At 39.2% G+C, this 25,448-nt stretch overlaps 2 protein-coding genes across 3 annotated transcripts in view; one reads left to right on the top strand and one right to left on the bottom strand.

The window, feature by feature from the left end:
* The first annotated feature begins 585 nt into the window (after window positions 1-585).
* LOC5517044 lies at window positions 586-13,321 on the top strand. 2 transcript variants are annotated; one of them, XM_048725051.1, is made up of 13 exons: window positions 586-711; window positions 810-1,040; window positions 1,932-2,152; window positions 2,583-2,694; window positions 3,229-3,343; window positions 4,244-4,422; window positions 4,512-4,691; window positions 5,087-5,229; window positions 5,316-5,455; window positions 6,278-6,375; window positions 7,139-7,277; window positions 8,013-8,090; window positions 13,087-13,321. In XM_048725051.1, the coding sequence occupies exons 1-12, from the start codon at window positions 631-633 to the stop codon at window positions 8,087-8,089; spliced, it is 1,716 nt and encodes a 571-aa protein (XP_048581008.1). In that variant the 5' UTR covers window positions 586-630; the 3' UTR covers window position 8,090; window positions 13,087-13,321. The 2 variants fall into 2 exon arrangements, with proteins under 2 accessions (XP_048581008.1, XP_048581007.1); XM_048725050.1 differs by lacking the exon at window positions 13,087-13,321 and having other exon boundaries at window positions 8,013-8,225.
* Window positions 10,781-25,448, bottom strand: part of LOC5517045 (AN1-type zinc finger protein 5) — a 31,862-nt gene continuing 17,194 nt past the window's right edge. The window contains exons 3-5 of the mRNA XM_032386923.2: window positions 13,561-13,739; window positions 12,778-13,011; window positions 10,781-12,245 (exon numbers count right to left, since the gene is read on the bottom strand). Coding sequence (XP_032242814.2) covers window positions 12,097-12,245; window positions 12,778-13,011; window positions 13,561-13,729 — 552 coding nt within the window. The 5' untranslated portion in view covers window positions 13,730-13,739 and the 3' untranslated portion in view covers window positions 10,781-12,096. The remainder of the gene's footprint in view (window positions 12,246-12,777; window positions 13,012-13,560; window positions 13,740-25,448) is intronic.

Below are 25,448 nucleotides of genomic sequence, written 5' to 3'. Positions count from 1 at the left end.
ACACATTGGAGACACAACGGACTAACACACCGGACAAACAATGGACTTAATTAATACACAGCCAAAACACCGGACACACAACGGACAAACAATGGACATGATTAATACACAGCCCACATGTTGGACACACACCGGACAAACAATGGACATTTTTAATACACAGCCCACACATTGGACACACACCGGACAAACAATGGACATGATTAATACACAGCCCACACATTGGACACACACCGGACAAACAATGGACATAATTAATACACAGTCCACACATTGGACACACACCGGACAAAAACAGACCATGATGCACACGGCCGACATTAGGCACATTACGGACGATAAGAGCAGGGAAGTGGTGTTAGAGAATGAATGAGGAATTTTCAACGGCGTGATGTAATGACGTAATGCGAGCTGGCTCTCCTATTGGCTGAAAATGGTATGAATTCCGTATGAATCGTACGAACCAGAAACCTTCAAATAATCGTTCAATATATGCATTAAAATTGTAGATATTGTAACTATAACATTAAACAATTCGTAAACTTGACTTGCTTTCGTACTAATGTATTGCTTCTCCATAGCGTTTCTGGAAGTTTGATCAATGGATTCCTCAGATCAAAAGTACTTGCCATGAGCGTCATGTCAGCGGAAACAGTTTACGACTATATAGATGTCTTTAAAAAGCAATTCTATCGCTTGACAACAGTGCAGGTAATAGCTATAAAGCTTTAACGTTTTTGATCTCTGTCACGCAAGCACACGCGCAAAGAATCACTCAATCTTAATGATTATCTGTGTGATTTTCTCAGAAAGAAGCCTTTATGGAGCTGGTCAGAAAAAAGATTGGTGATATTATGCCGAGAGACGAGGATGAAGTCATTGCTCTAGGTCCCTTTGTCATGTACTTGAAAGACGAGGAAATCAAGAACCTGACCCCAGAGGCTGCCCAAGAAGCTGTCTTGCAATTAATCAGTAGTCGCTTGGAAGAGATTCCAAAAAGCGTTAAGTCGACACTACTGAAGAAACTGATGCAGCTTAAGGTGAGATCCTTGAAAGAAGCCACGCACAAACAGCGCTAGTCTTGTCAAGCTCAATGAGCTAAGACACGTACAAACAGCGCAAGTCTTGTCACGCTCAATGAGCTAAGCCACGTACAAACAGCGCAAGTCTTGTCACGCTCAATGAGCTAAGCCATGTACAAACAGCGCTAGTCTTGTCGAGCTCGATGAGCTAAGCCACGTACAAACAGCGCTAGTCTTGTCACGCTCAATAAGCTAAGCCACATACAAACAGCGCAGGTCTTGTCACGCTCAATGAGCTAAGCCACGTACAAACAGCGCTAGTCTTGTCGAGCTCGATGAGCTAAGCCACGTACAAATAGCGCTAGTCTTGTCACGATATGAGCTAAGCCACGTACAAATAGCGCTAGTCTTGTCACGATATGAGCTAAGCCACGTACAAATAGCGCTAGTCTTGTCACGATATGAGCTAAGCCATGTACAAACAGCGCTAGTCTTGTCACGATATGAGCTAAGCCATGTACAAACAGCGCTAGTCTTGTCACGCTCAATGGGCTAAGCCACGTACAAACAGCGCTAGTCTTGTTGTCATGCGCAACAGAGTAGTCATGCTTTATGAGTTAAGACCAAACAGCGACAGAGTCGTCATATTCGAGAAATACAAAAGGCAACCTGAAACGCTTCACAACCGCAATCATATTATGCTAAACAATGCCGTGAGTGTCGGCCTCCCCAGCAGCAACATTTTAAACATCATCACAGTCTCATAAAATATGGTATACAAACAGCACACAATTGCTGGGCCAACGCTGGCTTTTATGGCATAAAAGTCATCACGCATTTAAGCTATGTCGAGCACTCCCCACCATCCCCCCCCCCAGGCTAACTTTAACTTGCATTTCTTCTGTCTAGGGTAAGGCACGTGCCTTGGGCCGCGACATGGCATTGCGTGACTTGACAGACGACGACGTGCGTGAGTGTGCAGCTGTCATGGTCGACATCAAGCCTGATGAGATCGACCAATTACCTGAGCAGTATATCAAAGGCATTGTGGAGGCGATGGCTGAGTTGGCGCACAAACTTTCCGCCCAACAGAAGCAGCGATTGCTCCAAAGATACAAGCAGGCCATTAGGTGAGATATTGGGGGGGGGGGGGGGGGGGGGCACGACACAGAAACATGAAGAAAATATCGAGGGTCACAGTCACGCCCCTACTGGTTTTTACTTATAATTCTTGAAAATATTGGGGGGACTTGCCCCTGGAAACAGACAGGTTTCCAAAAATAATGAAGCAATGTATAACATGCCTGGCATCTATGCATCAAGTGCAGTTTTAGAGCAGAGAGCGGAAATAGTTGAAATAAAGATTTTACTGGAAAACCGGATCCGACTTCTCTTTTCGTTATTTAATGTGTTACTTTAGGATTTAGGAATAAAACCAAGTAACTTTTCTTGCTCTATTTATTTCCGTACTTCGAATCCATTGCTATTAAAAGAACCAGTTAGATGCCGTTGTGAGTGCCTGTTGTCTAATAAACACTATTTGTCTTTTTCATCACACAGGGGCGATGGCGATCTCCAGGATGCTTTTACACGCTTGACAAAAGACGATGTTGACACTCTTGGAGGGATACTAGAGGCTGCGTCCGTTGCTGATCTTCAAAAAATTCCAAATGTACGTATATAATTATGTCTCTCGATTAACCTTACTATGTAACTTTCATTTTATACTGCACGTGGGAATCCATGTGTCGGAGCCCGCATTGCTTTATGGGTGACCTGTTTTCATTTCATTCCTGACGTCAAATCATATTGATTATCCTCGGGTCCCAGGGAGACATGGTCAAGGCATAGAAGGGGGGAGGAGGGGTGTTGGCTCAATAAAATAATCGTATTTGTTCTTTTATAATATTGGTGTGTGCCTTTGTACTAACTGACCTGCTGTAGACCTGACAGATGGTTTAAGTTGGTGTAACAGTGTCGTAGCAGACCCCGAAATATTGGGGGGGGGGGGGGCACAAAAACATAAAAAAATATTTAGGGGCACGGCCACGCCCCTACTGGCAATTTCCTTATAATTTTTGAAAATATTAGGGGGGGTACGTGCCCCCAGTGCCTCGCCCCCATGCTACGAACCTGTCTAAACATAGGATACCATCTGTCCCTCACCTCAATCAAAATAAATATGACAATGTTTTTTTTTTTACAGCAAATTGTCAAAGGCTTGTCGGATGTGTTTGGGCAAATGCAATTTGACAAAGAGAAGGCAGGGGTCATTTGGAGCAAAATGGAGAGCGCGTCAAGACGGAAAAAGCGAAATGCGGGTAAAGAAAATTAATAGACCAACATATCCGATCTCAAGCTTTTATCATGCCATCCTAATCCGGATCTAAGGCCACGCTACAAGTCTCGCCTACGCACGCTTAACATACTCCGTGTCCTATTGGCATGAATTCAAAGATCTATGCTTCATGTATAAGGCAGCAATCTCCGGTGAATACGACCTTCCATTAGCAGATTTTGCTACTTTTAACCGTGGCGCACCAGGGGCGCCTCTTCGCTCAATCTCTGCCGCCGCCGCTTCAGGACATCACTTTTCAGAGACTCTTTTTTTTAACAGAGTTGTAACACTTTGGAATAATCTACCTCTCAATGTTAAACAGTCACCTACCTTTATCTGCCCTCATTGCAGATCGCTGAACATTGAATGTTGGTGGCTTTTATGCTTTGTTACTTTATGTGTATTGATCTTTATCTTATTTTTCTTGTTAGTTCTGTAATATTAGTAATGTCCTGTCACGTGTAGTGTGTCGGGGTTTGCCTCGCCGCGACCTCGCGTCCGTTAGCAGCCCCTTCGTTACGTCGTGACGGAGGCTTCTAAATAAATAAATTAATTAATTTAACATTAGCAATACTGTATACATACGGAATGATTTGGAGCGAATGTGAATGAGATTTCAGTCGTCATTTTGATAAACGTGATAGTAGTGATAAAGTAATTCCATGATGATGATGATTATTGTTATGGTGATGATGGTAAGGCGATGAAGACAAAGATCTTTGATGACATTGGGTGGTAGATAATGCGATTATGATGATATGACAATGATGATGTTGATGATGATAATGATGATGATTATGATAATGATGATGAAAATGATGGTGATTATCAATAGAAATAATGACGGCGAGTAGACGAAAGATTGTCTCGTTTTTTTCTGTAGACATGTCCTCCAGGAGTGGCGCAGACTTGATCGCTATGGGAAGTATGCTGGTGGCGTTGAGCAAAGAAGAAATAGCCACCGTATCGACTGCGGCTTTTGACGAGGCCGCTGGTGTGATTGGAGCCCAAAAAGGATTCAGCGCCGAACAACTCACATCCTGGGCGGCTAAAGCAAAGCAGGTGTGACATAATTAACAACCACTCCAATTATCATATCTATCGCATCATTATTAGCATCACTCATATGCCCCCCTTCTTCTTTATTACAGGCGTGGAATAGCCCGTCCAGTTTCACCGCTGAACAGCTTGGCAGACTTGGCATCATGGTGGCGGGATTCACCCCGGAAGAACTGGGAACCATGCTGCTTAGAGCCAATGACGTCGTCGAGAGCTTAGGGTCCCTGAGGCTGGAGGGAAGTAACGGCGAGCCTGGTTACACAGCCAGCCACGTGAGTTAAATGCTTTTGTGCGATTTAGCACAATTGTCAGAGATATTTTGATGACACGAAGCTTTTTTAATATACCCTTTTCATGGAAAGCTTCATGAAATAAATTATATGTAAACGCTATCGAGGATTTGAAACGCGTATCAGCAAGCAGCATTAATTAATTTAGCGAACCAAAGACAAGCACTTGACACACCATATTGAAGTTATCAAGCACGCGGGCGATGTCCCGGGAACTGTAAGATTTGTGGCGGGAGAATCATTGGCGGGAAAAACAGTTGCGCCTGCTATACCAAGATAAAGCGCATACTACATCCCTGGAAAAAAGCTATACGTATGACTCCGTAGGTACTGTGAAAACAATAAGTACATTTGAGTGTTTTCTCGTGTTGTTGTAGCTTTCGAAAGCACTTGCGCAGGTCGTCAAGCTTAAGGGAAAGGCCATCAGTGCCTTCGAAGGAGATGACCTCATTGCGCTGAAGAACTTCTCCCTGGGAATGACGCCATCTGATATAGAGTCCATCAGCACCGCCGCATTTGGGTATGTTTTCTTCTTTTTTTTTCTTCCCTTAGCCCTTCCCAACACACTCCCAGTGTTTATCCTCATAATATCAATGCTTATTTCAGATCTGCTGGTGGATCCCTTGGCGATATCTCAGGATGGTCAGCGGACCATCAGCGCGCACTCAAGTCGCGATTTGTGGCTGTTTATGGATCAGTAGACACCTGGACGACAGCAGAGGTCAGGGACACTGGTGCGGCCATCGGTAAGATCCTCCAAACACTCACCAGTCGGATCAATCGGATGTACTAGTTTGGAATTGTCTCCAGAGAAATATTGGGGTTAGAAGAACAACCAAAAAAGACTAACGACAAACAAAACATTATTATAAAGCGTTTTAGTATAAATCCACTCACATACTTTCACCTGATCAGGAATCTCGCAATTTGATTGCCTCCCGTACTCACTATCTGAGAATTATTAAAATCGTCATTTTTTGGAGGTAGTATGTGAGTGGATTTATACTCGTTACGCGCGTTCTCGTTTTTTATGAGAAAAGGCTTCGCGCCTCGTTGACTATCTATTGACTCTAAAAAACTCGAACAACTCAGGCGCGGGCCACTCCCATGCCAGCTAGAGGACCAACCTAATTATGTTAGGCTCCCGTCAATGAAATTTGTCTCACATTTGCTGTCATTGCTATGTATAGAAATCCTAAACCAGGGGTGCACGTGATGGTATCTCTCTGTCTGCTTTTGTGTAGTGTACAGTTTCTGCTCATGAACAGCTTTATCATTTCCCGAGAGTGTCCGCTAACGGTAAAGTTTACTGTATGTACTGGGTTAAAAGGATATAATATTATCACATATTTGCACATCATATTTTTTTTTAGTTTTCCGTGGGGTTCGAAACTCTAATCACTCAAAATTCTAGGGAAATAATGCTAAAAACCATACACAAGCGATTCCATTCAATTCATAAAGCGATGTGGATTCCAAGCTAGCTTGCGTCTATTGTCTTTATGGACAAGTGGTTAGTTAGGTGAGTACCTCCCGTTTTAGACAAGATTTCTCTTTTCTCTTCTCAGGTGGGTTGACGGCAAGCGAGTTACAGGCTCTGTCTGCCGACCACGTGTCGATGATAAAGCCAACAGCCATTGCTGAAATGCCCGCCAATCTTTTCAAGGTAATAAAATAAAGGAGCATCCTATCGTTCGTTCAGTTTGGGATTTTCTGTGATGTCACAACTCTTACTAGCCACTGGAAACCCGATCAGAATGCCAGGGTAGACGATCGGAAAACACGCTCAATTCCTCTCTTCCCCCGTTCCGACTCTCTTGTAGAAAGCTTTCTACATACATAAACACCGTTACCCCATTTTAACACTTGAACACCAATTCTATAAAAAGAAACTTTGCAAAGGACAGCCTTTTTCATCTAAAATCCCGAAATTGTCCTTCCACTTCAGGCTCGTAGCCAAGATTTTGAGCGGGGTGGTTCGTTTTTTCCATTTTAGCGGACCAAATTTCTCGCCTTATTACATTAGGCATGTTATTAATAGGGTACTTTTTAACATATTAGCGATAATAATAAAGATAATTATTATAAAAAAGATTTTTATATTGATTTTAAAGACATATTGATGTCTCCAGCCAAACGTTATATATTTGTGTTTGCTCTGAGCGGACCTTCAAGCCGGGTGAGAGGGTCCGTCCGAACCCCCCCCCCCCCCCCCCTGGCTACGGGCCTGCGCTTACGAAAGATATTTCACTAGCGTGACGAGGGAGCTGGTGATGCTTTGATATTTCTTACCGCGCGTTCTGTGCGTAGAAAAAAGTGTAGGTACCCCCCCCCCCCCGGGCTGCCAAACCGCTGTGTTTATTTTACGACACTTCCATGTCTCTACACCTTATCCCCCCTTAGTAAATTCTGCCTTGTACTCCTTCTAGGAATTCAGCACGGAGCAACTCACGGCCCTTGACTCAAGCCAAGCGGATTTTGTAACCATGGCCCAAATGGATGCTCTGCCCGCAGACAAGAAAGGTATCCTGAACAAGAAGAAAGGAAGTGTCAACACTCCAGGGTCGGGTAAGTCCAGCATTTCTAACTTAGGGTGATGGATACCATTATGCGCGCAGGGTATTATGGGGCAGTAAGAGCATAGGACAGATTTGTCGCCTCGTTTCCAGGCCCATGTGTGATACAGTAAACACCTGCGTATAAGAAACCTAGAATTTTCAAGATCGGGACAAATAGGTTCTTAAGATTCGGGATGTGTTGGGCTTTTTAGAAATTAGTTTTTGCCGTACAACGGACCTTTCTAGCCCGCTTCCCGCCATCTTCTACAGACCTAAATTTAGAACGGGGGCGTGTCTCATAATTTGCCGCTAACAACTAACCGTCTCCTATTCCTCCCAAGCTGGTGGTGCTAATAATGAAAATTCATTCTGTAGGTTCTAATTCTCTAGGGTCTTAATGTGCGTGTTAAGACTTATTATCACACATTTATTATAAGAGCAAAATATCCACATTGTAGAAAATACCTTTATTTCAAATATATTTAATATTTATTTCAAACAACTGTTTGTCTATGTACCTGTCTGCTGTCTATGTATCTTTCCCCTTGCCTGCCACTTCTCTCCCCCCACTGTCTGCCTTTTCTCCTCTCGAAGCGCGTTACCAGGCCTCCCAGTCTAAGATGCGTCCACCCCCCCCCCCCCCCCCCTCAACTGCGCCGCTTCCCTGTCTTTCGGTTCTTCTATCTTTATTATATCGTTCCGTTGAGTACACCGTTCCTCACGCTTTTGCTTGATTCCATTCCAGGTGCAATGATATCGACTGCACCTCAGTCGGTGGTCGCGCTGGTACTGGCGTATTTTAGTGCTGTTTACGCGGCATAGAGTACGTCCCTCACAACAAGCTTTACAGTCCTCTGAAGTTTGACGAATAATGCACGCTACGCTTTGACGCAAGTTTTTTTTTATCACTCTTTATTTCTCTTTTTAACATTCCATTAAACAATTCACATTAAACATTGCAACTTACAGTCTATTACATTACTTTACAGATACATTACACTTTCTTCTTCCCTTTCACAAGAGGCCAGTTTCTCCCACTTTTTCAAGTGGGTTATTACATTATTTTTCTGTTTACTGATATGACTTTCAATTTTGTGCACTCTATAAACTAGTGATCTGAAAAATTGAACATTTGGAAGTATTTTCTTTTTTCTTCAAAAGTATATGCATTGCTTTGCTATAAGTATTAGATGGTTAATGATCATGAAATCATTTATACCAGAATCCCAGAGACCAAAAAGAATATACTGATCTGCTAACAAGAAATCATCAGAGCATAAATGACACTGTTCCATCCATTTTATGACTTCAAGCCAAAAAAGGCGCACATATTTACAGAGGCAAAAAAGGTGTTCTAGAGTCTCGTCTTCAGCTTCGCAAAAAAAACAGACGGGCGAGTTCACAATACCGATCTTAAATAACTTCTTATTAGTGAAGAGAATACAATGTAAAATCTTGAACTGAAACGCACGTGAATATGTATCTATCGCAACACGGAAGGGCAGCATGTAAATCTCTTCCCAGTCAAAATCGTTCTCAGGATAGTCAAGATTATACCTTGTCTGTGCTGTGGGTGTTACCAGCATTTTAGAGATATTATGATTGTACACTAATTTGGCAGTAATATCTAATGCATTTATCCATTTACTGCTAAGAGATAAGGTTGGGATTGGGGCCTCTTGAAAAACAAGTAGCTCTTTAAAAACCTGACCCTTTATCATACAAGTCCACTTTTTCGGTATTGCATTTAATAGGCCAAGCCATTTGAGAAAATCACCTGACCTTAATCCTCTAGCCTCAAGGTCATTCCATGTTAATAGTTGTCCCGTGCTTTTCCATATATCTACAACTCTATGGATACCTAATTGTATATATTCCTTATAATAACAAGATTGTTTTTGAACACAAATCTCTTCATTATTCCAGATCACTTGCTCTAAAGCTTCTTTCCTTGTGTCAACTTCCTGTCTATTAAGTTTTGACCATTCCTCTAAACTCTGTAAATAAAAGAGTGGGATATTCCTTAATGGGAGTTTTAAAATATGAAATCTACAGCCTAAGATGTATGCACCGCCAACAGGAGGTAGAAAAAGGTTTAAAAACGTTTTCCAGTCAGCATTATCTTCTTCATCCAAATATCTTTTTAACGTCACCACTTTCTGAGACATTATTAAGGTTTTCAAATCTGTCACTTTAAGGCCACCATCCTTATATTCTCCAACAAGAGCCCGTCTTTTGACCTTGTCGTTCCCATTCCAAATAAACTGATATATTATGCTATTTACTTCCTTAATGAAATCCTCATGTAACGATAAAAGAAAGGCCCTATGAAGGCATTTAGGTATAACAAAAGATTTCACCACCTGTATCCGCCTCAAGAGTGTTAGATTTCTCCATTTCCAGACACAGATGGATTTTTTTAAGGATTCAAGAATGTCATCAAAATTAAACTTATATGACCGTTTTTGATCGTAGGTGAAGTAAACACCTAAAATCTTCATTGGTTTATCTAAATGTTTCACATCTATTATGAGCCTGTTAGAAACTAGTGGGTCTCCCAATTTAAGCGCTTCTAACTTATCCTTATTTACCTTTAAACCTGAGCAAACACTAAACTGCTCCAGAAGATTCATAAGAGAGTTATACGAGGCTACATCTTTAACAAAAACTGTCATATCATCTGCATACAAAGTGCACTTAATATGTTCATCCCCAATGTCAAAGCCTCTTATGTCGTCCTTGTGCCGTATATTTATTGCCAAGATCTCAAAAGTCAGAATAAACAGATATGGCGATAAAGGGTCGCCTTGACGTACACCTTTTTCTAGGTCAAGCATAGCCGAGGAAAACCCAATATTCATTATACAACTTTGGATGTTGCAGTAAAACCGCAAGTTAGGTAGTACCAGTTATTGATGTTACACAGTGCATTTTTGGGAGAAAAATCGTGTTTGAGCCACAGGTAGCCCAAGCTCTTAATTTGTCCCTTATTGATATTAAGGTAAACAATGTATTCCCAGTTCGTCTCTGTGAGCCCTCAGCATTTACAAACAGAAAGTTGATAGAGTGGTTTTCATTAACCCGTGAAACAGTGATAGTCAAAGGGTAAAAGTCAGAAAACACAAAAGAAAACTATAGGATCAGATCTCAATCAAGTGTAATACGCTAAAAAGTGTATGCAGTTCACAGGTTAATTAAAATAATTCAAAGGGTCTGATAAGGAAAGCAATAGGCGGCAAGGCATGCTTTTTTTCAGTGGCTCTTCCATTTGAGGGTATAGATCTCATAAATCACCCTATGGAAAACTCTTGGACCTGCATCCCCTGTGAATACATAAACATATTAAAAACAGGGCCGTAGAAGGTGGGTGGGGCACTGGGGGCACGTGCCCCAATATTATCTTGTTTCTGTACTGTGCCCCCCTCCCCAATATTTTCGAGGCCTGCCACGGTACTGAAAAATTAAAAAAAAATATATTTAATTATAAGAATAAAAAAAGTAAGACACTGCAAATATCTTTTTGCTTTTAATTATAAAGAAAGGCAAATTGAAATCTAAAGTCAGTCAACAATTGTTTTGGCTAACTTACAGCTGATTAAAGGTACAGCTCAAACACAATTTCTATTCAAGTATCTTGGCACACAAAAAAACAGCAGTCATAGACAATTGCAATTAATTACCATTCTTGTCCAAATACTATCCTTTCTGCAAGCTCATATAAATTACTATAACCTCTTGTTACTTTGTGAATCTTGGAGAGAAAGAATAGCAAAAGGGCTAGACGAAATGTACAGTTATGTTGACATAGATTCGCCTTTATCCTACTTTAAGTTATGTACACTCATTCTAAGGCATGTTTAATACAAGTACAATAAACTGCATCAGCTGAAGCAATAATACCAATAATTCATCATTGAGTGAATATATATTGGTTTCTGTATATTTGAAACATTTTCAACAGTCAATTTAAAACACATCCTATCAGCAATTCTGCAAACAATTCCTATCAGAAATTCTGCAAACAATTCCAATCAGAAATTCTGCATACAACACTTAGAATTACCTTCATCTTTCAAATATTACAAAGAGCAGATATACTGACCTCACATACATACGCCAAACAAGCTTGTATAAACCCTAGAAATTATTTTCTATATGTCCCATACTTTTGATATTTCCCCCTCCCCCTAATATTTTAATTCCCCATTCCCATTACTATCATTTTGTAAAATTAGTAAGCAAAAAAAAAAAAAAAAAAACTTTAAAAAGGAAACAAATCAATTAATCAATTGGTGGGAATAAGCCCACAATAGCTTGATAATTAGTGTGGTCACAATTCAAAACAGTGGTTTGCATGTTTTTATCATAAGTAACATTTAAGGTAATATAAAAACGATGAAATAAGAAATATCTAGAAGCCTAAAACATACAATTCCTTTGTAACAATATTCCCTTTTGAAAACATTCTTAAGCACACTTTGAAAATATCTACAGTAATATTGCCAAACCCACAGGAATTTATCTAAATACATTCCTTTATGGTTTAATCCTTGTCTAAGAGTAACAAAAAATAGTACCCCTTGTCTAAGAGTAACAAAAAATAGTACCCATAAACTGACTGAACCTGTAATTCAAGTAGAACCTGTTTTACACTGTCTATACCATGGAATCCCACCAATACGAAGAAGACTGCCAAAGGAATTTAGTCAAACAGGATAAACCTGTTTACTATGAGGAGCCCAATCCAGTTGTGCCACACTGTGGCTGAGTACAGCAGGTATACAATATACAAGTGCATTTTAATTTATCTAGTAGTGCGAGGCGGGGTGTTAGAGCTTCTGAATCTTCTCTGCTAACACCACAGGGTTGTCCTTGAGGATCTTAGCTTTGCCCTCAGCTTTGTAGTCAAATGTACAATCATGCTTGTCAGAATATCTGTGAAGACCACAATAGACGTTGCCACACCTGCATTCAAATCCTTAAACAGAAAATACCAGATTAGCACCTGAAAAATGATATTTCGATCTTCATCTTTATCAAAGTCCCCTCCCCCAACTTGAAAACACCACTATTTTTTAAGCAAGGGCATAAACCACTCTTCTTCCAAACTCAAGAATCCTTGTTCCATCTTTCTGTTGTTAGAAGGGATCATCAATGTGTGACCCAGATATTTGCAAAGTACTGCTTTTTTTTTAAATTGAAATTGTGAATCGATTGCCCCTATGTGGCTTCAATAAAATACTAGTAGCACGTCAGTGGTTGATTTATCTAATCTGCCAGTTAATCCTCTAATCTACCAGTTAATACTAAACATGATAAAGTACACAGTGCACTCTGTTAAACCATGCCCTGAAGGAAAACAGTTTTAGTCAGTAGGGGGTTTGATCTCTACATGGTAGTTTGGTCATTTTGAGGTGGAGGTGAAATAGCAAGGTTTCTCTTATGTAGTAATATATTTTTTTACAATGTTAACATAAAAAACATAACATAAGAATTAGAAAACAAATTACCTGTCAGTCCCACTTTTTTCCTACACATGAAACATCGGTTTCTTTTGATTTTCCCCTTGTCTTTGCCGATATCGGATGAACCTGCCTCAACCATAGAACTGGGTTGTCGGTCCTCTATGCTTTCCTCACTGCTTAAGGAGGTAGTGCTTGAAGCAGTTGCTACAGCTGTAGCCATGGGAACAGGTGCAGCAGCTGTAGCTAAGGATCCATCTGTCATCATACTTGAGCAGGAACCTAATGACACAAGCATGAATGATTAACAATACAAAAATTCTGGCTTTGTACTCATTGTATTTGGATTTTTATCAGATGTAAAACGAAGAGCAAGCAGTCATGGATACCCTCATTACTGTCAAAACGATTGGCGACAGGCTCAACAGAATGGTCTGTGCTGCTCTTGTTATATGGTACATGTCAGACCTCGACAGCCAAGAGCTGACAACCATATCATTTCAGAGCTACAGTAGTAGAAGGACATGTTCAGTTTTGATGAAGACCACTCTTGAATAGTTCACAGGCAGCTTTTGGGAACAAATTGAGACACCAATAGGATACAAATCCTAACAATAGGCCTAAACTACCAATTACCACTGCCCAATTGGCCAATGACCTATGTATTGATTGAAGTGCAGGCTTAAGAGTAAAAATGTGGGGCTAAATAACATAGATTGTATGAAACAAAAATCAAATTGGTTGGAGGGGGAAGGGGAAACACAGGTATTTATCTAGGAGCTTATTCCAAGGGCAGTGGCAGCCATTCTGTGTCTATATGGCACACCATACCTTGTATACTCGCTTGGATACCAGTGTTAGCCGTAGGGGATGACTGCTTTCTCCTTAGTACATCCTTCCAGCATTTGGAGCACATCCCATCAGTTGCAGAGTTACCATAAAAGCCACACCCATTGCGGCACAAAGTGGGCTGTTGTGTTTGATTAGTCTCTCTTTCCATACTTAACAACCTGTTGGAAGAAAGAATAAGTAAACCAATTAACATAATTCCATAATGACCAATAGCTCGCCATCTTTTAAACTTTGCAACTTCAAGGAATTATAGCATAGGGTGGTAAAGCAGTCCATACTATTAAACTAGTGTACAACTCTTCTACTAGAAATATCCACAAGGCAACACTGTATGGTGCAAAAGGGTTACCTGCTACAAGTTTCTTGGAGTTTTCATTAGTCATGACCTGTCTTGGAATAATCATGTAGAACACGTGCTCAGTAAGGCAAATAAGCGCCTGTACGCGTTAAGACTTCTCAAAAAGGCTGGCTTATCAGTACATGATTTGTGTACTATTTATTGCGCGCTCATAAGGTCTGTACTCTAGTATGCGTCGCCGGTGTGGGCTGCTCTACCGGAATACCTATCTGAGCACCTGGAGTCTATACAGAAAAGAGCTTTAAAAATCATTCTAAGGCACGAATATACGAGCTATAGTAGTGCCCTTGCCTCAACGTCTCTCCAATTTTTGTCTGAGAGAAGGGATGAAGCATGTCGGAAATTTATGGCAAGAGCTAAAACTGTTGAACCCTTAAAATCTGTGGTTAATAACATGACAACTGTCCAACATGGATATAATTTGAGATCAGGAAATGAGAAAATAATAGGACCGCAAGCTAAAACTTGTAGGTTTAGAGATTTTGTGACTGTGCGCTATTGTTAGTTTCTGTGTGACGACCTCTCACTTGTAATTCAGCCATGATAGCTGCAATGGTGTAGAAATAAACATATATATAATACTACTAAACTAGTGTATGACTTTTCTAGAAATACCCACAAGGCAACACTGTATGGTGTCTATAATACTACTAAACTAGTGTACGACTCTTCTAGAAATATCCACAAGGCAACACTGTATGGTGTCTATAATACTACTGAACTAGTGTACGACTCTTCTAGAAATACCCACAAGGCAATACTGTATGGTGTCTATAATACTACTAAACTAGTGTATGACTTTTCTAGAAATACCCACAAGGCAACACTGTATGGTGTCTATAATACTACTAAACTAGTGTATGACTCTTCTAGAAATACCCACAAGGCAATACTGTATGGTGTCTATAATACTACTAAACTAGTGTATGACTCTTCTAGAAATACCCACAAGGCAACACTGTATGGTGTCTATAATACTACTAAACTAGTGTATGACTCTTCTAGAAATACCCACAAGGCAATACTGTATGGTGTCTATAATACTACTAAACTAGTGTACGACTCTACTAGAAATACCCACAAGGCAACACTGTATGGTGTCTATAATACTACTAAACTAGTGTACGACTCTACTAGAAATACCCACAAGGCAACACTGTATGGTGTCTATAATACTACTGAACTAGTGTACGACTCTTCTAGAAATACCCACAAGGCAATACTGTATGGTGTCTATAATACTACTAAACTAGTGTACGACTCTTCTAGAAATACCCACAAGGCAACACTGTATGGTGTCTATAATACTACTAAACTAGTGTACGACTCTTCTAGAAATACCCACAAGGCAACACTGTATGGTGTCTATAATACTACTAAACTAGTGTACGACTCTTCTACTAGAAATACCCACAAGGCAACACTGTATGGTGTCTATAATACTACTGAACTAGTGTACGACTCTTCTAGAAATACCCACAAGGCAATACTGTATGGTGTCTATAATACTACTAAACTAGTGTACGACTCTTCTAGAAATACCCACAAGGCAACACTGTATGGTGTCTATAATACTACTAAACTAGTGTACGACTCTTCTAGAAATACCCACAAGGCAATACTGTATGGTGTCTATAATACTACTGAACTAGTGTACGACTCTTCTAGAAATACCCACAAGGCAACACTGTATGGTGTCTATAATACTACTAAACTAGTGTACGACTCTTCTAGAAATACCCACAAGGCAATACTGTATGGTGTCTATAATACTACTAAACTAGTGTACGACTCTACTAGAAATACCCACAAGGCAACACTGTATGGTGTCTATAATACTACTGAACTAGTGTACGACTCTTCTAGAAATACCCACAAGGCAATACTGTATGGTGTCTATAATACTACTAAACTAGTGTACGACTCTTCTAGAAATACCCACAAGGCAATACTGTATGGTGTCTATAATACTACTAAACTAGTGTACGACTCTACTAGAAATACCCACAAGGCAACACTGTATGGTGTCTATAATACTACTGAACTAGTGTACGACTCTTCTAGAAATACCCACAAGGCAATACTGTATGGTGTCTATAATACTACTAAACTAGTGTACGACTCTTCTAGAAATACCCACAAGGCAACACTGTATGGTGTCTATAATACTACTAAACTAGTGTACGACTCTACTAGAAATACCCACAAGGCAACACTGTATGGTGTCTATAATACTACTAAACTAGTGTACGACTCTTCTAGAAATACCCACAAGGCAATACTGTATGGTGTCTATAATACTACTAAACTAGTGTATGACTCTTCTAGAAATACCCACAAGGCAACACTGTATGGTGTCTATAATACTACTAAACTAGTGTACGACTCTTCTAGAAATACCCACAAGGCAATACTGTATGGTGTCTATAATACTACTGAACTAGTGTATGACTCTTCTAGAAATACCCACAAGGCAATACTGTATGGTGTCTATAATACTACTGAACTAGTGTACGACTCTTCTAGAAATACCCACAAGGCAATACTGTATGGTGTCTATAATACTACTGAACTAGTGTACGACTCTTCTAGAAATACCCACAAGGCAACACTGTATGGTGTCTATAATACTACTGAACTAGTGTACGACTCTTCTAGAAATACCCACAAGGCAACACTGTATGGTGTCTATAATACTACTAAACTAGTGTACGACTCTTCTAGAAATACCCACAAGGCAACACTGTATGGTGTCTATAATACTACTGAACTAGTGTACGACTCTTCTAGAAATACCCACAAGGCAACACTGTATGGTGTCTATAATACTACTAAACTAGTGTACGACTCTTCTAGAAATACCCACAAGGCAACACTGTATGGTGTCTATAATACTACTGAACTAGTGTACGACTCTTCTAGAAATATCCACAAGGCAACACTGTATGGTGTCTATAATACTACTAAACTAGTGTACGACTCTTCTAGAAATACCCACATGGCAACACTGTATGGTGTCTATAATACTACTAAACTAGTGTATGACTCTTCTAGAAATACCCACAAGGCAACACTGTATGGTGTCTATAATACTACTGAACTAGTGTACGACTCTTCTAGAAATACCCACAAGGCAATACTGTATGGTGTCTATAATACTACTGAACTAGTGTACGACTCTTCTAGAAATACCCACAAGGCAACACTGTATGGTGTCTATAATACTACTGAACTAGTGTACGACTCTTCTAGAAATACCCACAAGGCAACACTGTATGGTGTCTATAACACTACTAAACTAGTGTACGACTCTTTTAGAAATACCCACATGGCAACACTGTATGGTGTCTATAATACTACTAAACTAGTGTACGACTCTTCTACTAGAAATACCCACAAGGCAACACTGTATGGTGTCTATAATACTACTGAACTAGTGTACGACTCTTCTAGAAATACCCACAAGGCAACACTGTATGGTGTCTATAATACTACTAAACTAGTGTACGACTCTTCTAGAAATACCCACAAGGCAACACTGTATGGTGTCTATAATACTACTAAACTAGTGTATGACTCTTCTAGAAATACCCACAAGGCAATACTGTATGGTGTCTATAATACTACTGAACTAGTGTATGACTCTTCTAGAAATACCCACAAGGCAACACTGTATGGTGTCTATAATACTACTGAACTAGTGTATGACTCTTCTAGAAATACCCACAAGGCAACACTGTATGGTGTCTATAATACTACTAAACTAGTGTATGACTCTTCTAGAAATATCCACAAGGCAACACTGTATGGTGTCTATAATACTACTAAACTAGTGTACGACTCTACTAGAAATACCCACAAGGCAATACTGTATGGTGTCTATAATACTACTGAACTAGTGTACGACTCTTCTAGAAATACCCACAAGGCAACACTGTATGGTGTCTATAATACTACTAAACTAGTGTACGACTCTTCTAGAAATACCCACAAGGCAACACTGTATGGTGTCTATAATACTACTAAACTAGTGTACGACTCTACTAGAAATATCCACAAGGCAACACTGTATGGTGTCTATAATACTACTAAACTAGTGTACGACTCTTCTAGAAATACCCACAAGGCAACACTGTATGGTGTCTATAATACTACTAAACTAGTGTATGACTCTTCTAGAAATACCCACAAGGCAACACTGTATGGTGTCTATAATACTACTAAACTAGTGTACGACTCTTCTACTAGAAATACCCACAAGGCAACACTGTATAGTGTCTATAATACTACTAAACTAGTGTACGACTCTTCTAGAAATACCCACAAGGCAACACTGTATGGTGTCTATAATACTACTGAACTAGTGTATGACTCTTCTAGAAATACCCACAAGGCAACACTGTATGGTGTCTATAATACTACTAAACTAGTGTATGACTCTTCTAGAAATACCCACAAGGCAATACTGTATGGTGTCTATAATACTACTAAACTAGTGTATGACTCTTCTAGAAATACCCACAAGGCAATACTGTATGGTGTCTATAATACTACTAAACTAGTGTACGACTCTTCTAGAAATACCCACAAGGCAACACTGTATGGTGTCTATAATACTACTGAACTAGTGTACGACTCTTCTAGAAATACCCACAAGGCAACACTGTATGGTGTCTATAATACTACTAAACTAGTGTATGACTCTTCTAGAAATACCCACAAGGCAACACTGTATGGTGTCTATAATACTACTAAACTAGTGTACGACTCTTCTAGAAATACCCACAAGGCAACACTGTATGGTGTCTATAATACTACTAAACTAGTGTACGACTCTTCTAGAAATATCCACAAGGCAACACTGTATGGTGTCTATAATACTACTGAACTAGTGTATGACTTTTCTAGAAATACCCACAAGACAACACTGTATGGTGTCTATAATACTACTGAACTAGTGTACGACTCTTCTAGAAATACCCACAAGGCAACACTGTATGGTGTCTATAATACTACTGAACTAGTGTATGACTCTTCTAGAAATACCCACAAGGCAATACTGTATGGTGTCTATAATACTACTGAACTAGTGTATGACTTTTCTAGAAATACCCACAAGACAACACTGTATGGTGTCTATAATACTACTGAACTAGTGTACGACTCTTCTAGAAATACCCACAAGGCAACACTGTATGGTGTCTATAATACTACTGAACTAGTGTATGACTCTTCTAGAAATACCCACAAGGCAATACTGTATGGTGTCTATAATACTACTAAACTAGTGTATGACTTTTCTAGAAATACCCACAAGGCAACACTGTATGGTGTCTATAATACTACTAAACTAGTGTATGACTCTTCTAGAAATACCCACAAGGCAATACTGTATGGTGTCTATAATACTACTAAACTAGTGTATGACTCTTCTAGAAATACCCACAAGACAATACTGTATGGTGTCTATAATACTACTAAACTAGTGTATGACTTTTCTAGAAATACCCACAAGGCAACACTGTATGGTGTCTATAATACTACTAAACTAGTGTACGACTCTTCTAGAAATACCCACAAGGCAATACTGTATGGTGTCTATAATACTACTAAACTAGTGTACGACTCTTCTAGAAATATCCACAAGGCAACACTGTATGGTGTCTATAATACTACTAAACTAGTGTACGACTCTTCTAGAAATACCCACAAGGCAACACTGTATGGTGTCTATAATACTACTGAACTAGTGTATGACTTTTCTAGAAATACCCACAAGGCAACACTGTATGGTGTCTATAATACTACTAAACTAGTGTACGACTCTTCTAGAAATACCCACAAGGCAACACTGTATGGTGTCTATAATACTACTGAACTAGTGTATGACTTTTCTAGAAATACCCACAAGGCAACACTGTATGGTGTCTATAATACTACTAAACTAGTGTACGACTCTTCTAGAAATACCCACAAGGCAACACTGTATGGTGTCTATAATACTACTGAACTAGTGTATGACTTTTCTAGAAATACCCACAAGGCAACACTGTATGGTGTCTATAATACTACTGAACTAGTGTACGACTCTTCTAGAAATACCCACAAGGCAATACTGTATGGTGTCTATAATACTACTAAACTAGTGTACGACTCTTCTAGAAATATCCACAAGGCAACACTGTATGGTGTCTATAATACTACTAAACTAGTGTACGACTCTTCTAGAAATACCCACAAGGCAACACTGTATGGTGTCTATAATACTACTAAACTAGTGTATGACTTTTCTAGAAATACCCACAAGGCAACACTGTATGGTGTCTATAATACTACTGAACTAGTGTACAACTCTTCTACTAGAAATACCCACAAGGCAACACTGTATGGTGTCTATAATACTACTGAACTAGTGTACGACTCTTCTAGAAATACCCACAAGGCAACACTGTATGGTGTCTATAATACTACTGAACTAGTGTATGACTCTTCTAGAAATATCCACAAGGCAACACTGTATGGTGTCTATAATACTACTAAACTAGTGTACGACTCTTCTAGAAATATCCACAAGGCAACACTGTATGGTGTCTATAATACTACTGAACTAGTGTATGACTCTTCTAGAAATATCCACAAGGCAACACTGTATGGTGTCTATAATACTACTAAACTAGTGTACGACTCTTCTAGAAATACCCACAAGGCAACACTGTATGGTGTCTATAATACTACTGAACTAGTGTATGACTCTTCTAGAAATATCCACAAGGCAACACTGTATGGTGTCTATAATACTACTAAACTAGTGTACGACTCTTCTAGAAATACCCACAAGGCAACACTGTATGGTGTCTATAATACTACTAAACTAGTGTACGACTCTTCTAGAAATACCCACAAGGCAACACTGTATGGTGTCTATAATACTACTGAACTAGTGTATGACTCTTCTAGAAATACCCACAAGGCAATACTGTATGGTGTCTATAATACTACTGAACTAGTGTACGACTCTTCTAGAAATACCCACAAGGCAACACTGTATGGTGTCTATAATACTACTAAACTAGTGTATGACTCTTCTAGAAATACCCACAAGGCAATACTGTATGGTGTCTATAATACTACTGAACTAGTGTACGACTCTTCTAGAAATACCCACAAGGCAACACTGTATGGTGTCTATAATACTACTAAACTAGTGTATGACTCTTCTAGAAATACCCACAAGGCAACACTGTATGGTGTCTATAATACTACTGAACTAGTGTACGACTCTTCTAGAAATACCCACAAGGCAACACTGTATGGTGTCTATAATACTACTAAACTAGTGTATGACTCTTCTAGAAATACCCACAAGGCAACACTGTATGGTGTCTATAATACTACTGAACTAGTGTACGACTCTTCTAGAAATACCCACAAGGCAATACTGTATGGTGTCTATAATACTACTGAACTAGTGTACGACTCTTCTAGAAATACCCACAAGGCAACACTGTATGGTGTCTATAATACTACTAAACTAGTGTACGACTCTTCTAGAAATACCCACAAGGCAACACTGTATGGTGTCTATAATACTACTGAACTAGTGTATGACTCTTCTAGAAATACCCACAAGGCAACACTGTATGGTGTCTATAATACTACTGAACTAGTGTACGACTCTTCTAGAAATACCCACAAGGCAACACTGTATGGTGTCTATAATACTACTAAACTAGTGTATGACTCTTCTAGAAATACCCACAAGGCAACACTGTATGGTGTCTATAATACTACTGAACTAGTGTACGACTCTTCTAGAAATACCCACAAGGCAACACTGTATGGTGTCTATAATACTACTAAACTAGTGTATGACTCTTCTAGAAATACCCACAAGGCAACACTGTATGGTGTCTATAATACTACTGAACTAGTGTACGACTCTTCTAGAAATACCCACAAGGCAACACTGTATGGTGTCTATAATACTACTAAACTAGTGTATGACTCTTCTAGAAATACCCACAAGGCAACACTGTATGGTGTCTATAATACTACTGAACTAGTGTACGACTCTTCTAGAAATACCCACAAGGCAATACTGTATGGTGTCTATAATACTACTGAACTAGTGTACGACTCTTCTAGAAATACCCACAAGGCAACACTGTATGGTGTCTATAATACTACTAAACTAGTGTACGACTCTTCTAGAAATACCCACAAGGCAACACTGTATGGTGTCTATAATACTACTGAACTAGTGTATGACTCTTCTAGAAATACCCACAAGGCAACACTGTATGGTGTCTATAATACTACTGAACTAGTGTACAACTCTTCTAGAAATACCCACAAGGCAACACTGTATGGTGTCTATAATACTACTAAACTAGTGTATGACTCTTCTAGAAATACCCACAAGGCAACACTGTATGGTGTCTATAATACTACTGAACTAGTGTATGACTCTTCTAGAAATACCCACAAGGCAATACTGTATGGTGTCTATAATACTACTGAACTAGTGTACGACTCTTCTAGAAATACCCACAAGGCAACACTGTATGGTGTCTATAATACTACTAAACTAGTGTATGACTCTTCTAGAAATACCCACAAGGCAACACTGTATGGTGTCTATAATACTACTGAACTAGTGTACGACTCTTCTAGAAATACCCACAAGGCAACACTGTATGGTGTCTATAATACTACTAAACTAGTGTATGACTCTTCTAGAAATACCCACAAGGCAATACTGTATGGTGTCTATAATACTACTGAACTAGTGTACGACTCTTCTAGAAATACCCACAAGGCAACACTGTATGGTGTCTATAATACTACTAAACTAGTGTATGACTCTTCTAGAAATACCCACAAGGCAACACTGTATGGTGTCTATAATACTACTGAACTAGTGTACGACTCTTCTAGAAATACCCACAAGGCAACACTGTATGGTGTCTATAATACTACTAAACTAGTGTATGACTCTTCTAGAAATACCCACAAGGCAACACTGTATGGTGTCTATAATACTACTGAACTAGTGTACGACTCTTCTAGAAATACCCACAAGGCAATACTGTATGGTGTCTATAATACTACTGAACTAGTGTACGACTCTTCTAGAAATACCCACAAGGCAACACTGTATGGTGTCTATAATACTACTAAACTAGTGTACGACTCTTCTAGAAATACCCACAAGGCAACACTGTATGGTGTCTATAATACTACTGAACTAGTGTACGACTCTTCTAGAAATACCCACAAGGCAATACTGTATGGTGTCTATAATACTACTAAACTAGTGTATGACTCTTCTAGAAATACCCACAAGGCAACACTGTATGGTGTCTATAATACTACTGAACTAGTGTACGACTCTTCTAGAAATACCCACAAGGCAATACTGTATGGTGTCTATAATACTACTGAACTAGTGTACGACTCTTCTAGAAATACCCACAAGGCAACACTGTATGGTGTCTATAATACTACTGAACTAGTGTATGACTCTTCTAGAAATACCCACAAGGCAACACTGTATGGTGTCTATAATACTACTGAACTAGTGTATGACTCTTCTAGAAATACCCACAAGGCAATACTGTATGGTGTCTATAATACTACTGAACTAGTGTATGACTCTTCTAGAAATACCCACAAGGCAATACTGTATGGTGTCTATAATACTACTGAACTAGTGTACGACTCTTCTAGAAATACCCACAAGGCAACACTGTATGGTGTCTATAATACTACTAAACTAGTGTACGACTTTTCTAGAAATATCCACAAGGCAACACTGTATGGTGTCTATAATACTACTGAACTAGTGTACGACTCTTCTAGAAATACCCACAAGGCAACACTGTATGGTGTCTATAATACTACTAAACTAGTGTACGACTCTTCTAGAAATACCCACAAGGCAACACTGTATGGTGTCTATAATACTACTGAACTAGTGTACGACTCTTCTAGAAATACCCACAAGGCAACACTGTATGGTGTCTATAATACTACTGAACTAGTGTACGACTCTACTAGAAATACCCACAAGGCAACACTGTATGGTGTCTATAATACTACTGAACTAGTGTATGACTTTTCTAGAAATACCCACAAGGCAATACTGTATGGTGTCTATAATACTACTAAACTAGTGTACGACTCTTCTAGAAATACCCACAAGGCAATACTGTATGGTGTCTATAATACTACTAAACTAGTGTATGACTCTTCTAGAAATACCCACAAGGCAACACTGTATGGTGTCTATAATACTACTAAACTAGTGTACGACTCTTCTAGAAATACCCACAAGGCAACACTGTATGGTGTCTATAATACTACTGAACTAGTGTACGACTCTTCTAGAAATACCCACAAGGCAACACTGTATGGTGTCTATAATACTACTAAACTAGTGTATGACTCTTCTAGAAATACCCACAAGGCAACACTGTATGGTGTCTATAATACTACTAAACTAGTGTACGACTCTTCTAGAAATACCCACAAGGCAACACTGTATGGTGTCTATAATACTACTGAACTAGTGTACGACTCTTCTAGAAATACCCACAAGGCAACACTGTATGGTGTCTATAATACTACTGAACTAGTGTACGACTCTACTAGAAATACCCACAAGGCAACACTGTATGGTGTCTATAATACTACTGAACTAGTGTATGACTTTTCTAGAAATACCCACAAGGCAATACTGTATGGTGTCTATAATACTACTAAACTAGTGTACGACTCTTCTAGAAATACCCACAAGGCAATACTGTATGGTGTCTATAATACTACTAAACTAGTGTATGACTCTTCTAGAAATACCCACAAGGCAACACTGTATGGTGTCTATAATACTACTAAACTAGTGTACGACTCTTCTAGAAATACCCACAAGGCAACACTGTATGGTGTCTATAATACTACTAAACTAGTGTATGACTTTTCTAGAAATACCCACAAGGCAATACTGTATGGTGTCTATAATACTACTGAACTAGTGTACGACTCTTCTAGAAATACCCACAAGGCAACACTGTATGGTGTCTATAATACTACTGAACTAGTGTATGACTTTTCTAGAAATACCCACAAGGCAACACTGTATGGTGTCTATAATACTACTGAACTAGTGTACGACTCTTCTAGAAATACCCACAAGGCAATACTGTATGGTGTCTATAATACTACTAAACTAGTGTATGACTTTTCTAGAAATACCCACAAGACAACACTGTATGGTGTCTATAATACTACTAAACTAGTGTATGACTCTTCTAGAAATACCCACAAGGCAACACTGTATGGTGTCTATAATACTACTAAACTAGTGTATGACTCTTCTAGAAATACCCACAAGGCAACACTGTATGGTGTCTATAATACTACTAAACTAGTGTACGACTCTTCTAGAAATACCCACAAGGCAACACTGTATGGTGTCTATAATACTACTGAACTAGTGTATGACTTTTCT

The sequence above is a fragment of the Nematostella vectensis genome, chromosome 3, assembly GCF_932526225.1.
Source record: "Nematostella vectensis chromosome 3, jaNemVect1.1, whole genome shotgun sequence".
In the NCBI taxonomy this organism is placed as follows: Eukaryota; Metazoa; Cnidaria; class Anthozoa; order Actiniaria; family Edwardsiidae; genus Nematostella; species Nematostella vectensis.
Note: the sequence above shows the minus strand (reverse complement) of the source record. Positions and strands in the feature narration are given on the sequence as shown.

Bases quoted from the DNA above. Each gene is read 5' to 3' on its own strand.
- LOC5517044 (XM_048725051.1), top strand. From the start codon at position 631: ATGAGCGTCATGTCAGCGGAAACAGTTTACGACTATATAGATGTCTTT. The intron at 2,153-2,582 runs GTGAGATATTGG...TTCATCACACAG, and splicing joins AGATACAAGCAGGCCATTAG to GGGCGATGGCGATCTCCAGG. The intron at 2,695-3,228 runs GTACGTATATAA...TTTTTTTTACAG, and splicing joins ATCTTCAAAAAATTCCAAAT to CAAATTGTCAAAGGCTTGTC.